This window comes from Nannospalax galili, unplaced genomic scaffold, assembly GCF_000622305.1.
Source record: "Nannospalax galili isolate Female #2095 unplaced genomic scaffold, S.galili_v1.0 scaffold158, whole genome shotgun sequence".
Lineage (NCBI taxonomy): Eukaryota > Metazoa > Chordata > Mammalia > Rodentia > Spalacidae > Nannospalax > Nannospalax galili.
In genome coordinates, this window is record NW_008345290.1 from 1,254,763 (window position 1) to 1,268,147 (window position 13,385).

The 13,385-nt window shown below is 43.0% G+C and overlaps 1 protein-coding gene across 1 annotated transcript in view; it reads left to right on the plus strand.

The window, feature by feature from the left end:
- The window catches only part of Dnah11 (dynein axonemal heavy chain 11), a 381,221-nt gene that overhangs the window by 201,528 nt on the left and 166,308 nt on the right, over positions 1–13,385 (plus strand). The window contains exons 45-48 of the mRNA XM_029567531.1: positions 2,340–2,513; positions 6,918–7,122; positions 10,067–10,232; positions 11,273–11,375. Coding sequence (XP_029423391.1) covers positions 2,340–2,513; positions 6,918–7,122; positions 10,067–10,232; positions 11,273–11,375 — 648 coding nt within the window. The remainder of the gene's footprint in view (positions 1–2,339; positions 2,514–6,917; positions 7,123–10,066; positions 10,233–11,272; positions 11,376–13,385) is intronic.

A 13,385-nucleotide genomic window follows, 5' to 3' on the forward strand; every position in this document is an offset into this window, starting at 1 on the left:
CGGTGTAGGTCCAGGGAAGCAGGGAGAGGTAAGGGCGGGGCCAGGTCCCGAAGCAGTGCTCCTGGAGCCCAAGGAAAACACCAAGCTGGCCTGGGCGAAAAGGATCAGGAAGCAGCACCGGTTCCCCAGGTGTCTGGGGACCCAAGACAAGGAATGGCGCAGGGCCCAAACCAGGAGCAGAGAACAGCGGGGGTGATGGAAGGGCAAATGAGGCCGGGGGAGTCAAGGCGCAGAGGGCTCCGCGATAGACCCACCCCAAGAGGCCTGAGGATAGGAGAGGGCATGTCTTTTTTTAATTTGGGGAAATTTTCTTCTACAGTCATGTTGAAGATCTGTTCCATACCATTATCTTGAGATTCTTCTCCTTCCTGTATGCCTATGATTCGTAAGTTTGGTCTTTTATGGTGTCACACAATTCCTGCATATGCCTTTGTTGTGATTTCTTAAATTTTTCATAATCTTTGCTTGAGTGGTCTAATTTGTCCACTTTATCTTCCAGTCTTGATACTCTGTTTTCCATTTCATTCTTACTATTTGTGAGGCTTTGTCCTGTCGTTTCTGATTGGCTTACCGAGTGTTTCACTCTCTTCATTTCGGCCTGAGTATTCTTCAGTACTTCTCTTTTCTGATTCATTCAGAAGTTTATCCCTGTCTTCCTTTGGTTTTTTCATTTCTTTGTGTGTTCTTTAAATTTACTGAATTCTTTTGTCATTTTTATAATTGTTCTTTTGAGTTCCATGTCCTGTGTTATCTCTAAGAAGTTCTCATTGTACTCCTCTAGAGGACTATTGGTATTTGGTGGGGATATATTATTTTGGGTTTTCAGATTATTGTTTTTTCTCTGTGACTTTGACATGTGAATTTCTTTTGTAGTTTCTGATTCTTGTGTGAGACTCAAGCCTTCCTTTGTTGAATTTCGATCTGCTTCTCTTTGTAAACTTTATGTCTCTTTGTGGTTTACTTGTTGGGCATGAAAAGCTGGTTGGTCTAGACTTCAGGTGCTCTCCTTTGATTTTGTATTGGAGTGGCCTAATTGCTTTTGTCTTCAGGAGTTCGCACAGAGGCCCAAGTGGATGAGGCTCAGATGCTATCAGGCTTTCTCCTAAGGTCTGGGTCCCTCCAGGAAAGATGCTGCCCTCAGGAATTTGGGGGCTGGGTTGGCGAGAAGGGCCCAGGTTAGATGCTGGTCTCAGGAAGGTGGTGGCTGTGCCACAAGTCAAGGGAGGTGAGGGCGAACCAGGCCTATAGTGTCCCTGTGGGCGGCTCGGAGGAACTGGGTTGGTCTGGATGCAGAGGATCAGGAAGCAGTGGTGGCTCTGGGCCTAGAGGTTAGCCCCCGTGTCTAGGGTGCCGAGACAAGAAATGGGCCTGTACCTAGGCTAGGAGGAAAGATGTGGAGGGGGAGCTGGGAGGGTGAAAGAGGCTGGGGGAGTCAAGGAAAGGTGGGCATGCTGGACTTACCCAGGGAAGGTGCTGATACCAGGACACTGGAGACTGTGCAGCCCAGGAAGCAAAGGGAGGTGAGGGCGGGACCAGGCCCAGAGGGTTCCTGGGTGCTGCAGGGTGGAACTGGCTTGGTCTGGATGCAAAGGATCAGGAAGCAGTGGTGGCTCTGGGCCTAGAGGTTAGCCCCGGTGTCTGAGGTGCCAAAACAAGAAATGGGCCTGTACCCAGGCTAGGAGGAGAGACATGACAGGGGAGCTGGGACAGTGAAAGAGGCTGGGGGGAGTCAAGGTGCAGTGTGCACCCTGGACTTACCCAGGGAAGGTGCTGGGACCAGGACACTGGAGGCTGTGCACCTAGGGAAGTAAAGGGAGATCCATGATCATCATTTTATAAAAGAGAAGGTATGTTTGTAATAAAAGGGTCAGGTGGCTATGAACTCAGAAGAAATGGTAGTACTTAAGTCAGATCATGTTAGCATTTTTAAAATCCCCGCATTTCTTTTTTTTTTTTTTTTTTTAATTTTAATGTCAATTGGTGTTAACATGGTAGCAATCAATACCAGTACTGATCACTGCTGTCCTGCAGTACCTGGCATAATGATTTACTTGATTATTCATTATTAGATTGAATATCTGAGGAGCAATCTAAGGCTCACAGAATTCCATCGCCCTTCTTAAGCCTGTTTTTTATACCTTATGGCATCCCACACTCATGGCTTTCTACCTGTATGGTGACATCGTTTATAACTGATTTATTTATCCTGGTGTGCTCCAACCCAGGAGTTTGCTTTGGGATTATGGCTCAGTACCCAGCAGACCCTGTACTGAGAAGGATTTGGAGGGGCTATGTGTATCTTCCTAGTCTGCACTCAAGCTTTCTCTTGTTCTTTTTAGCTTTCTAATTACCAAGCTGACTTTAGTCGGTGGTGGCATAAAGAAATGAAAGCAGTGAAGTTTCCATCCCAGGGAACCATCTTTGATTATTATCTGGACCACAAAACTAAGAAGTTCTTGCCTTGGACTGACAAGGTCCCCCAGTTCACCATGGATGCCGACGCACCTCTGAAGGTAGGTATTGGGAGAGTAGCAACAGCCCCCAAGAACCATTGTGCTCTTGAAGGGAAACAGACCCTCCTTTCTTGCCAGATGTATGGATTGCTGTTGAGATGTTCTGCATGTGATATTTTTCCCTGGGAGAGAAGCATCTCAACTACAGGAATGCTGATATTTATGCAACCTTTGTTTGTCCTTTATTTCAACTTAATTCTGTAGTAGTAGCTTTCTTTATATTCTCCAAGAAACTGAACAGCTTTTGTAAAATTAGAAGCATAGTCGGCTAATTCAATGACTCTTAATTCTGCTCTTATGTAAATCTCTAGACCTCATATACATTCCTTCTTTTACCATTCCAGCCACACAATGCTGCGCTTAATCGCCTCACCTTGTTTTCACATTCCGGTGACAGCCGACAAGTCAAAATAAATCTTTTTCTTCACTGTTTCTCCATAGATGTCCATTTCCAGTTCTCTTTGATTGAGTTGTTCTCTGGCACCTTATTCAGCCTCAATCTTTTTTCCTTTTTACTGTATTTCTTATTTTGATTCATTTCAGAGCTTGCTGTTTGAAGCAGTGCTGTATGAATGGCAGAGAGGTGACTGTTGCCACATCAGTGACGAGGCAGCTGCTGCCAAATAGCAGGAAGCTGACAGCATTAGTTTGAGCTCAAGATGTGGGGTGGATTTGTTGACGTCAATCTTCATTGATACTTTCCGTGTGTGTGTGTGTGTGTGTGTGTGTGTGTGTGTGTGTGTGTCTGTGTCTGTGTCTGTGTCTGTGTCTGCCTGCCTGTCTGTCTGTCTGTCTGCATACAGGTGTCTCCTCTGTTTGTATTAATTTGCTAGACTTGCCGTAACAAAGTGGAACACACTGAATAGTTTAAACAATGGAAATTATTTTGTCACAGCTCTGGAGGCTGGAAATCCAGGTGTGACACTGGCAGATTTTATTTTTCCTGAGCTTCTCTTCATGACTTGCGATGGCTACCTCTCACTGTGTCCAGTGTGGTCTTTTCTCTGTGTGTGCATCCTTGGACACTATCCCCTTGTGTCCACATTTTCTTTCCTGATTAGGACATCCCTGACATTAGATTAGAGCCATCCTGTGCTCCCCATTTTTACTTAATCACTGTGTTAGTTGACTAATAGAAAAGTGTTTCTTCTCACTGTGACTGAATGCTGGTAGAGAAGCAGCTTAAGGGAGAAAAGAGTTGATTTGGCTCACAGTGTGAGGAGATGTAGTCTGACAGAGTGGAAAAGAGATGGTAGCAGGCTACTCTGTGGTAGTGGGCAGCTCCACCAGTTGGTTTTCTTGTGAGGGAAATTTCATGTTCAAACCATAACCGCCACCTCTTTAAATGTCCTGTCCCTTTAATATTCACATTCCAAGGCAGTGGTTCGACATATGAATTTTAGAGAATACACAACTCAGTTCATCACACTCTGTACTGTGGATCTTCAGATTCCATGTCCTTCTAACATGCCCAACACACTCACCCTTCCCCAAAACCGGTCCTTGCTGCTTGCAAGTTACAGTGGTAGAACAAGCAGATGAAACAAGCTTTATTTTGTCTTTTGTTGTCCTGTCTCTAAGCTGGGAGACCAGAGTGCTAAAATCCCCTTCAAGAGCTCATTCTCCATGAGCTAAAGGCCTCTGGTAGGTCCTGCCTTTCTAATATTCTACCACTACTTTCTCATACTACCCCACGGGGGCCAGGCCTTCAATACATGAACATTTGAGCTTCACATATCTCAATGACAACAGATAGTGACTTTAGCACAGTGGAGTGTCTGCCTGGGAGAAGGAAAGGAACCGGTGTCACGAGGCTACCAACTATGCCTATTGCTTAAATCTCCTTGTCCAGCCTCCCTAAAACTAGCTACCCAGCAATATTCCCTAGCTGGTTAAAAACTAACAACCAGCTAAAAATCCTGAAGACAAAAGCTAGTATCAAAGTGTGGTGCGCATTATTAACCCTGTTCAACAGAAAACAACAAAAATCTGTTTTATTCAACAAATTTTATTGAATAAAAAATTATTTTTCTTCTGAAGAAGTTGCAGTCTTTATATACAGTCATACTAAATGTGATTATTTTAACAGCCTCTTAATGTTTTAGAAGAAAACCATGGGAAATCAGAAGTAATAACATATGCAATATTTCATTATCATCCATCAAAACCTTTTCTAAACACTTTATATCTATTAACTAATTCATTATCTTTGTGTATGTGTATGCTCATGTGGGTGTGCATGTGTGGGGGGGAGTGTGCCTGTGTGTGAATATACTTGACACTTGTGTGTGCCTCGGTCACTGCACTTTATTTTTGGATACCGAGGTTCTCATGAACCTGGAGCTCCCTGTTAGCTAGACTGGCTAGGCAGTAGGCCACAGGGATTTTCTGTCTCTGTCTCCCCAGTACTTGAATTACAGGCACTCTGGTCCTGGCTTTTTATGTGGATACTGGGATTCAAACTCAGGTCCTCATGCTTGTGTGGCAAACGTTTTATCAACTGAGCCAACTGTCTCCAGCCCCAGTGAACTAATTTATTCTTTACAGCAGCATTATGAGGCAAGGACTGTTACTAGACCCCATTTTCCATGTGGAGAAACTGAAATCCAAGAAGGTTAAGAAATGTGTCCACAGTGATATTAGTAGTAAGTTAAAAATGACCAATGGTCCTAGTTTGCTTGGGACTGAAGGAGTTTTTAAGGAGTCTTTTTAAACTGGAAGAGCTGGTCGTGCTGAGCCAAGCAGAGCAGCATGTCAGGCCGACTCCCAGGTTCATGCTCTGAAGAGCTGTCTGTGAGGGAGAGTAGACCTCCTAAGCACCTCCACTTACCAGCTGTGACTTAGGCCAAGGAATCTGGGCTTTCTAAGCTTTAGCTTCATGCTCTCCAAAATGGAAACAGTAACAGAAATCTTCTCCTCGCAGCTTTGCTCTAACCAAAAAACAAAAAGAGTCTAGTATTGTTTAATATCACAAAACACAATCTACCCTTCACTGAGAATAAATGGTCATTTCCCAACATGATCCAGAGTGGTCTACAAAACAGTCTGTCATGATCAGTATGTGCTAATCAAGTGAGAAGAACTTTATTCACTGTGCTAATGAGTAGTTTTTATAATAAAAATCAACCTACAAGTAGGGTTTTCTGTGTGCTTCCTTGTTTTGTGTTTACCACTCTGGCTGCCAAGAAATGTACCCAGATATAATTCAATTGTTATGCAGAATTCAGCTTCTTGAATTTCAGTGTCTGAAATTCTATTCTTGATCTCTTGTTTTAATCTGTGTGCCCTGAGTCTATTTTTTTAATTATATCGTTATTATTGTAGAATGGGCACGATGTGAGGGGCAGGGCATCATGTAGGGGTCAGTGGGTAATCTTGTGAAATCAGTTCTCTCCTTCCACCCTTATATAGATTCCAGAGATCGAACTTGGGTTGCCAGGCTTGCCCAGCAAGTGTCTTTACCCCCTGAGCCATCTGGCTGCCCTCATCAAGTCTAATTTTTATTTATTTTATCTTATTCTTCTAAGTCACTTCAAATTCCTATGAAAAAATATAGTATCTAAATAAATTGTAATAAATTACCAAACTTCAAAGTGTAAAAATGAAGGTTTAATTTTTATCAAAGTAATGCTTAATGAGTTTCACTTGCACTTTGGATTTGCGAATACTCCATTTACAGGCCGCTGGTTGCCCCTAAACTGGTGCCTTCCTCCACTAAACCTTTGCATGCACTGTGCCATTTAACCTCGCAGGGCAAAGGCACTGGTCCTCATTTGTGTGTGGCCTCGCTTTTCACTTGTCTTGTGAGCTTCTGAAGATGGTAGACACTCTCTTACATGTCCACTGCAGTCCCTTCCATGCCTAAGGCTGGAGGGAAATCTGGGGTACGAATCTTGAGGCTGTATTCTTCCTTTGGAATGTGCGTGAACCATTGGTAGACTCCCAGCCGCCTCCCAGAAACTGTGCTGTCAAGCTTCTGACCACTCAGTCTCTCATACTGGGTGAGAATTTGCACGAACAGCCTTTCAACTACTACACGACAGCAGCAGCTCTGCAGAGTAAGTTCTTTGGATCTCAACTTAAAATTGATTCTCAGGCCAAAGAGATGGCTCAGTGGTTAAGCGCACTGGCTGCTCTTGCAGAGGACCTGGGTTTGATTCCCAGCACCCACATGGCGTCTAACAACTGTCCATAACTCTAGTTCCAGGGGATCCAACATCCTCTTCTCACCTCCAAGGGCATTGCATGACATGGGTGCACTTGCATACATGCGGGCATTACCCTCATACACATAAAATAAAAATAATAAATATTTTTTAAAAAATTGACTCTGTTGGGTCAGTTATAAAACATTGCAATGTCTCTGTCTCTCTCTGCCCTTTCTCTCCTGCTTTTTTTCCTCAGACAGTTCTCGTCCACACCCAGGAGACAACACGTCTTAGATATTTCACCGAATTGCTGCTTGAGAAAGGCAAGCCGCTCATGCTGGTGGGAAATGCAGGTGTGGGGAAAACAGTCTTTCTGAGTGATATGCTGACGAGTCTCTCAGAGGACTACATAGTGTCACGTGTGCCTTTCAACTACTACACGACAGCAGCAGCCCTGCAGAGTAAGTGCCTCTCCCTGTCATACTAGAAAGGACACTTCACTAAGGTCTAGACGCCTTGCTTAGGCCTCTAATGAATTTTTGCTCATCATCATACTGGGTAAACAGACTTTAGCTATTGTTATGAGTTTGATTTGTGTTTTGTTTTGAGACAAAGTCTTATATTGTAGCCCAGGCATTCCTGGCTCTCATGATCCTCCTGCCTCAGCCTCCTGAGTGCTGGAATGATAGGTAGGTGCTATCACACCTGGCTAAGTTTGACCTTTTATTTCACTCAGGGCTTTATTTAGGTTATTACTTTGTAGTACAGTAAAAACTTATATTCCAGTAATACTTATGTCACCTTGAAGCCATTTAGTCACCTGTAATTAATTTCATGGAATGGAGTAACATAGGAGCATGCTTAGGATCCTCTGGTTACTTCTCCATGTAAGGGATTGTTTCTAGAGAAACTCAGTAGAGGTGTATCAATGACATGACTGACTTTGAATTGTTAATTAAATTCCTTTATGTTACATTTATTCAGTGAGGGTGGGGAGCATATGCCATGGTATGCATGTGGGAATCAGAGGACAACTTTTGGAAGTCAGTTCTCTCCTACCACATGGGACCTGGGCATTGAACTCAGTTTGTCAGACTTGGCAGCAAATGCCTTTACCTGGTGAGTCATCTCACTGCCCTTGTTAATTCAGTCTTAACAGAACTATAAGAATAATTTTGAGCTATTGAGTAAACTCTCAGACTGACCCTTCTGAGAGTTGGGGCTACATGAAGTGGAGGTGGGAGGTGTCAGGGAGACGGCATGAGGAGCTGAGGTTGGTACGCCTGTCACTCCCCAGCACAGGGAAGGAAGGGCAGCAAATACCATGGTGTCAGCTGGTGATTGAAACAGTTGGGTTGCACTGAGTGTTGGGTCCCAGGATATGTATGTGTATGTGTGTGTTGTTGTCATGGCTGTATTGGTGTAGATTACTAACAAACTTTCTAACTGAAATCAATGCAGCCAACAATGGAAGTTCTGCAAAATTTCTTTAATTGGTTTGTCTTGTTTTAGTGAATGGAATAGTTAGAAAGCCAATTCCATATTATTTCTTTAGCAAATAGATATGATTTATCTACTTGTTTCCAGGCATAGGAATGGCTTTATTCATAAGCATGAAGGAGAATTCCTTGGGACTTATAGATGGAAGATTAGTTGATTATTTATCAGCTCAACAAATTGTGTGCTATACCTCTAATTCCCGAGAGAGAGAGAGAGAGAGAGAGAGAGAGAGATATGAATAAGATTGAGAAGTAACATCAAAATTGGGACTTGGATAGAGCTATAGTTGTCAGTGCTCTTTTAAAGAGAGATTTCAAACATGAGAGGAGGTGATGCTCAGGCAAAGAGGAGACTTAGGAAAGAAGGATCAGCTTAAGGAAGAACACTGCAGGGCACATCCAGTGAACTGAGTCTGAGAGATGACTGAACCTTGGTGATTAGGGAGAAGAGGGAAAAGGCTGGAGTCAGACCCCAGCACGAGGAGAAGGACAGCAAGAACGCAGACAGGGTGATCCGCTGTCCAGTGGTGTTCTGGAGCATGGGACTTTAGTGTTTGGCAGGGACAATTCTGGGTAACCTGGGCTGACTCACCATAATTGTAGAGAATGAGCTGTAAGCCAAGGAGACTGTATTTCACATGGTAGGTAGAGATGAGCTATTGCGAGGGAACAAGGAACTGTCCAGATGCCAGCTGTCTTGGGAAGAGGAATCTGAGGTCAGGAAGACCAGATCCACTGAGTAGAATACCAGCTAATATAATGTGGCCCTAGGCCAGAGTTGTAGAAAGGAAAGTGACAAGTTAGGAATATAAGGAAGTGGCATGAGGTTTGAGTAACATGACTATTTATAGACTGTGGTTGGGCATACATGGGAAGGATAGAGTTCCTATGAGGCTTTCCTAACTGACCTGAAGAGTTTTAGCCTCAAATGCAAGAACACAAAAGAAAGGAAAGAGGTGAACTGCCAGTATGTAAGAGATGGTGGTGAAATGTGTTTAGCAAAAGGCAGATTCAAACATCCAAGTGGCAACCTAGCTGATATCCAGCCAGCATCTGGAAATGTGGGTCTGTTGCTTGGAAAACACATTTATTTATTATGTACATCTTTTTTCATTTGTTTATTCCTTCATTCATTTAGCAAATTATTTATCATGGTTATCATAAAGGATATAGCAATATACTATATATTGCTGTATCCTTTATGATATAAATATATATATCATAAAGGTGAGAGAGAGAGATTGAGAGAGAGATTGAGAGAGAGAGAGAGAGAGAGAGTCTTCTCTGGTCCCAAGATATTTATAGTTTCAAGAGTCAATATTCAATTAGATACTGTGTCTGAGAAATAGGATACTCAGGATCCTCCCTACCCATGACTCTGAGTCATCAGTAGCATACAGTCATGTAGGAATAGGGAAAGTACCACTTTTTAGGTGTGCAGTGTCTGCATAGACTGACCTCTTATACCCCAGTTACCCAAGAAGAGAGGTATGGGGGCCATTTTAGGGGATATGAGAGCTGTTCCTAGACTCTCTTACAGAGAAGATGGAGAAGGACTGAGAGATCAGACTGTAGCAGGACCGGCAGTGAGCCATAAGCTAAAGTGGGTGCCAGAGAAGAAAGCACACACATCAGCAATGAGGTTGTCTCTGATGTGAGGAACAGTGTGGTGCCACATGCCTTCATTGAGGTTTCCAGAAAAGGAGGGTTGGAGTTACTGCTGGTAACAGAATCAGCAGGAACATGGTGTGGGAAATGATAGCCAGAGATCCATCTCTGGTAATAAACTTGAAACCATAACATAAACAAATCAACACAAGAGAGGAAGAATGTGGGAAAAAATAAGTAAAGGCAGAAATGTTACATTTGCCAGTCATTGGCGGACAAAATTATATATTTATTTCAGGAATTCTTGAAAAGCCTTTAGAGAAAAAAGCTGGTCGTAGCTATGGCCCAAAAGGAAAGAAAAAATTGGTTTATTTCATTGATGATATGAACATGCCTGCAGTGGACGCCTATGGCACTGTTCAGCCTCATGCTCTGCTGCGACAGCACATGGACTATGGGCACTGGTAAGCAGGTCCCTGTGTTTTCTTGTCCACCGAAACTTGATGATTGCAGTGGATGAATATTTGAAGCTATAGTTACCCCCAATTTCTTAATCTTCTGGGAGCATTTTTTCCTATAATGCTCTGAGTTCAGTTTGAATCCTTGTGTGTCTGTGTGTGTGTGTGTGTGTGAGGGGAGAGCACAGGGAACATGTTTGCATGAATGTATGTGCATGTGTATGTGGAGGCCAGAGGGCTACACCAGACTCCAGGCCAGATCACTATTCATCTTAGTTTTTGAGACAGAGTCTTTCACTGAACCTCGTGTTTCAGTGTTCCCCTGATTCAGTTAATCTGACTGGGCCTAGGGATCCTCTCCTGTCTCCACTTCCCTAGTGCCGGAAGTATTGCTGTGTGCCGCCACATCTGGCTTGAACGTGGATGCTGGGGATTTGAACTCAGGTCCTTGTATTGTGTGGCAAGCCTTTTACTGACTGAGGCATCTCCCAAACCCCTCTTTATACTCCTTTTTATCATATTAAATTGAACAATTTCCCTTTGTATCTTTGAAAGATTGGATTGAAAAGTAGCAGAGCAACATAACAACTACCCGGAAATCACATCTTCTCTAAGAATTAACTCACACTAAGCTACCAAAGGGAAGCATGACTTTACCTGCAGAATGCAAACATTTAATCATATCTAGGCCCTACAGTCTGCCATCCATGGTATCAAACATAGGGCAGAGAGCATCCCACCCAGCAAGCCTCGCTTATGGCTACAACATAGTTTCCACCCATATTAAGAGTTGTGAAAATCAATAAGCAGTAATAGTTTATATTGATTCAACTTCAGATCTTGATTTCGGCCTCCAACAAATTCTGTCACCTTCAGTTTTCTGGCCTACAGTTTTGATGTCCCCCAGATAAGGCTAAGAAGGTCAAGCTGGCAGAGCAATTGTGAAGATAAGGTGACAGTTTGTGATGAAATCCTTCATGAACCAGCAGATTTTGTTGTTTTGTCATCTCATTTTTGGATTTGAGGTTCTGTTTTCTATCTCTCAGGTATGATAGACAGAAGGCCATGCTTAAAGAAATCCACAGCTGCCAGTACGTGGCCTGCATGAATCCCATGGTGGGCAGTTTCACGGTCAACCCGAGGCTGCAGGTGGGTGTCAGAACCACAGTCTCCCAGTACCCCTTGCTGTCATATTCAAAGCTGTAGACCTTGCTGGGAAGGCTGAGGCCACATAATGAACTCCAAGCTAGGCTGGGTTTCTTGGTGCTCACAAAGATTGTCACTGGACAGTTAATCATGTATGTTTTTTCCATTTAATTGGGCATTTTAGAGAAGTTTTAGGTTTATACTAAAATGACCTGAAAATGGTGTTTCCATTTAGTTTCCATCCTCATTCCCCCTGGATTCATTTCACCTCTTATTAACTAACCACTTACATTAGCTACAATTGATGAGGCAGTATCTACACATTATTATCGACTAAAGTTCAGTGTTTCCACTGGGCTTCCTTCTTTGTGTTCTGTGGAGTTAACAGGTATAGTGACAGGTGCCCACTGTTAAAATAACACATAGAATGCTTTTCCTCTGAAAACCCTTCTGTTCTTCCTGTGCATTTTTTCTCTTGCGTCTGCATCCCTGGCAGTCACTAATCCTTTGAAAAAATTTTTTTTCTTTTTTGTTATCATGGTAACATACATGTTACGCAAAAGTTTATCACTCTCTGCTCATTTACCACCTCTGGCTCTTACAGTATTTCTGATCCCTCTTCCATAATGACCCCTGAGCCTTGGGAGAAGAGGGTGTGATAAAAATGTGCCATTTAGGGCTGAGTTCTCTACAGTCTCTTATTCTCTGCATGTTGACCAGTTGTGGATCTCTGTGTTAACGGACATCTGCTGCAAGAAGAAACTTCTCTAGTGAGAGCTGAGAGATGCATAAATCTATGGATATAACAAGTTACTAAGAGTCAGTTTAATACTGACTTAATATGTTTGTTTAGCAGGATAATCATAGCAGATTCTTCCCTGCAGTTTGTGACCTGTCTAATCACAGGCTCTTGGCCCTGATAACAGTGCCAGATATGGGCTGCGTCTTGTGAAACTGAGCTTAAATTCAAACAGAAAGTAGTTGGTTGCATCCATAGCATTCGTGCCACTATTACACCAGTGGGCATGCCTTACCAAGACAGTTCTTATTGTTACACGATTCACAGCTGAGTAACTTGATGATAATTTTACTCTCCTGGAAGCATACATAGCACCTTCCAGCACTATGAAACTTAGCCAGGAGAGGTGAAGCTTCAAGGACAGTACTAACTTGATTTCTCTTTTTTCTATTACTCACATATGTAGTGTCTTCAGCAATAGTGTTTTACCATCAAGTTTTGGAGGGCAACCAAGACAATAGCCAGTACTGTCCCCAGTCCTAGCTGAGGAACTATTGGCAATTAATAGCTATTGGGAGAAAGAGAGTCAGTTTTCTTTAAGAGATTGATGCCGGGTAGGTTGACAGACTTCAGAGGATGGACCAACACCTAAGAGCATTTGAGAAACACAAATTAGACCCTATAGGCAAAAAATAACATGGGACATGAAGTGAGGATGGGGATAGGGAGTTGGGGTTGATATAAGAGGAGATGGGAAGGCGTCTGAATATGATCAGAGTATATTGTATGAAATTCTCAGAGAATCAATAAAAATATTACTTAAAAATTATCATCTCAGCCAGGCGTGGTGGTGCACACCTTTAATCCCAGCACTCAAGAGGCAGAGACAGGCGGATCTCTATGAGTTTAAGGCCAGCCTGGTCTATATAGAGTTCCAGGACAGCTGGGGCTACAGGGAGACCCTGTCTCAAAAGGACCAAAAAAACAAAAATTATCATCTCAACCATTTTAAGTAGACAGTTCTGTGTATTAAATGCTTTCATATGCTGTTGCCCCACATCACCTTCATCCATCTCTATAAAACTCTTTAAGCACTGATCCCTCCTTCTTCTCTCCACTGGCCCCTGACAGTCACCATCCTACTTCCTGTCTCTGTGATTCTGACTGTCCCAAGTTCCTTACATTAGTGGAGCCATACAGTGTCTCAACTGGCTTATTTCACTTGGCATGGTGTTAAAGATCACACACGCAGCTCATTGAAAAATTGCTTTTAA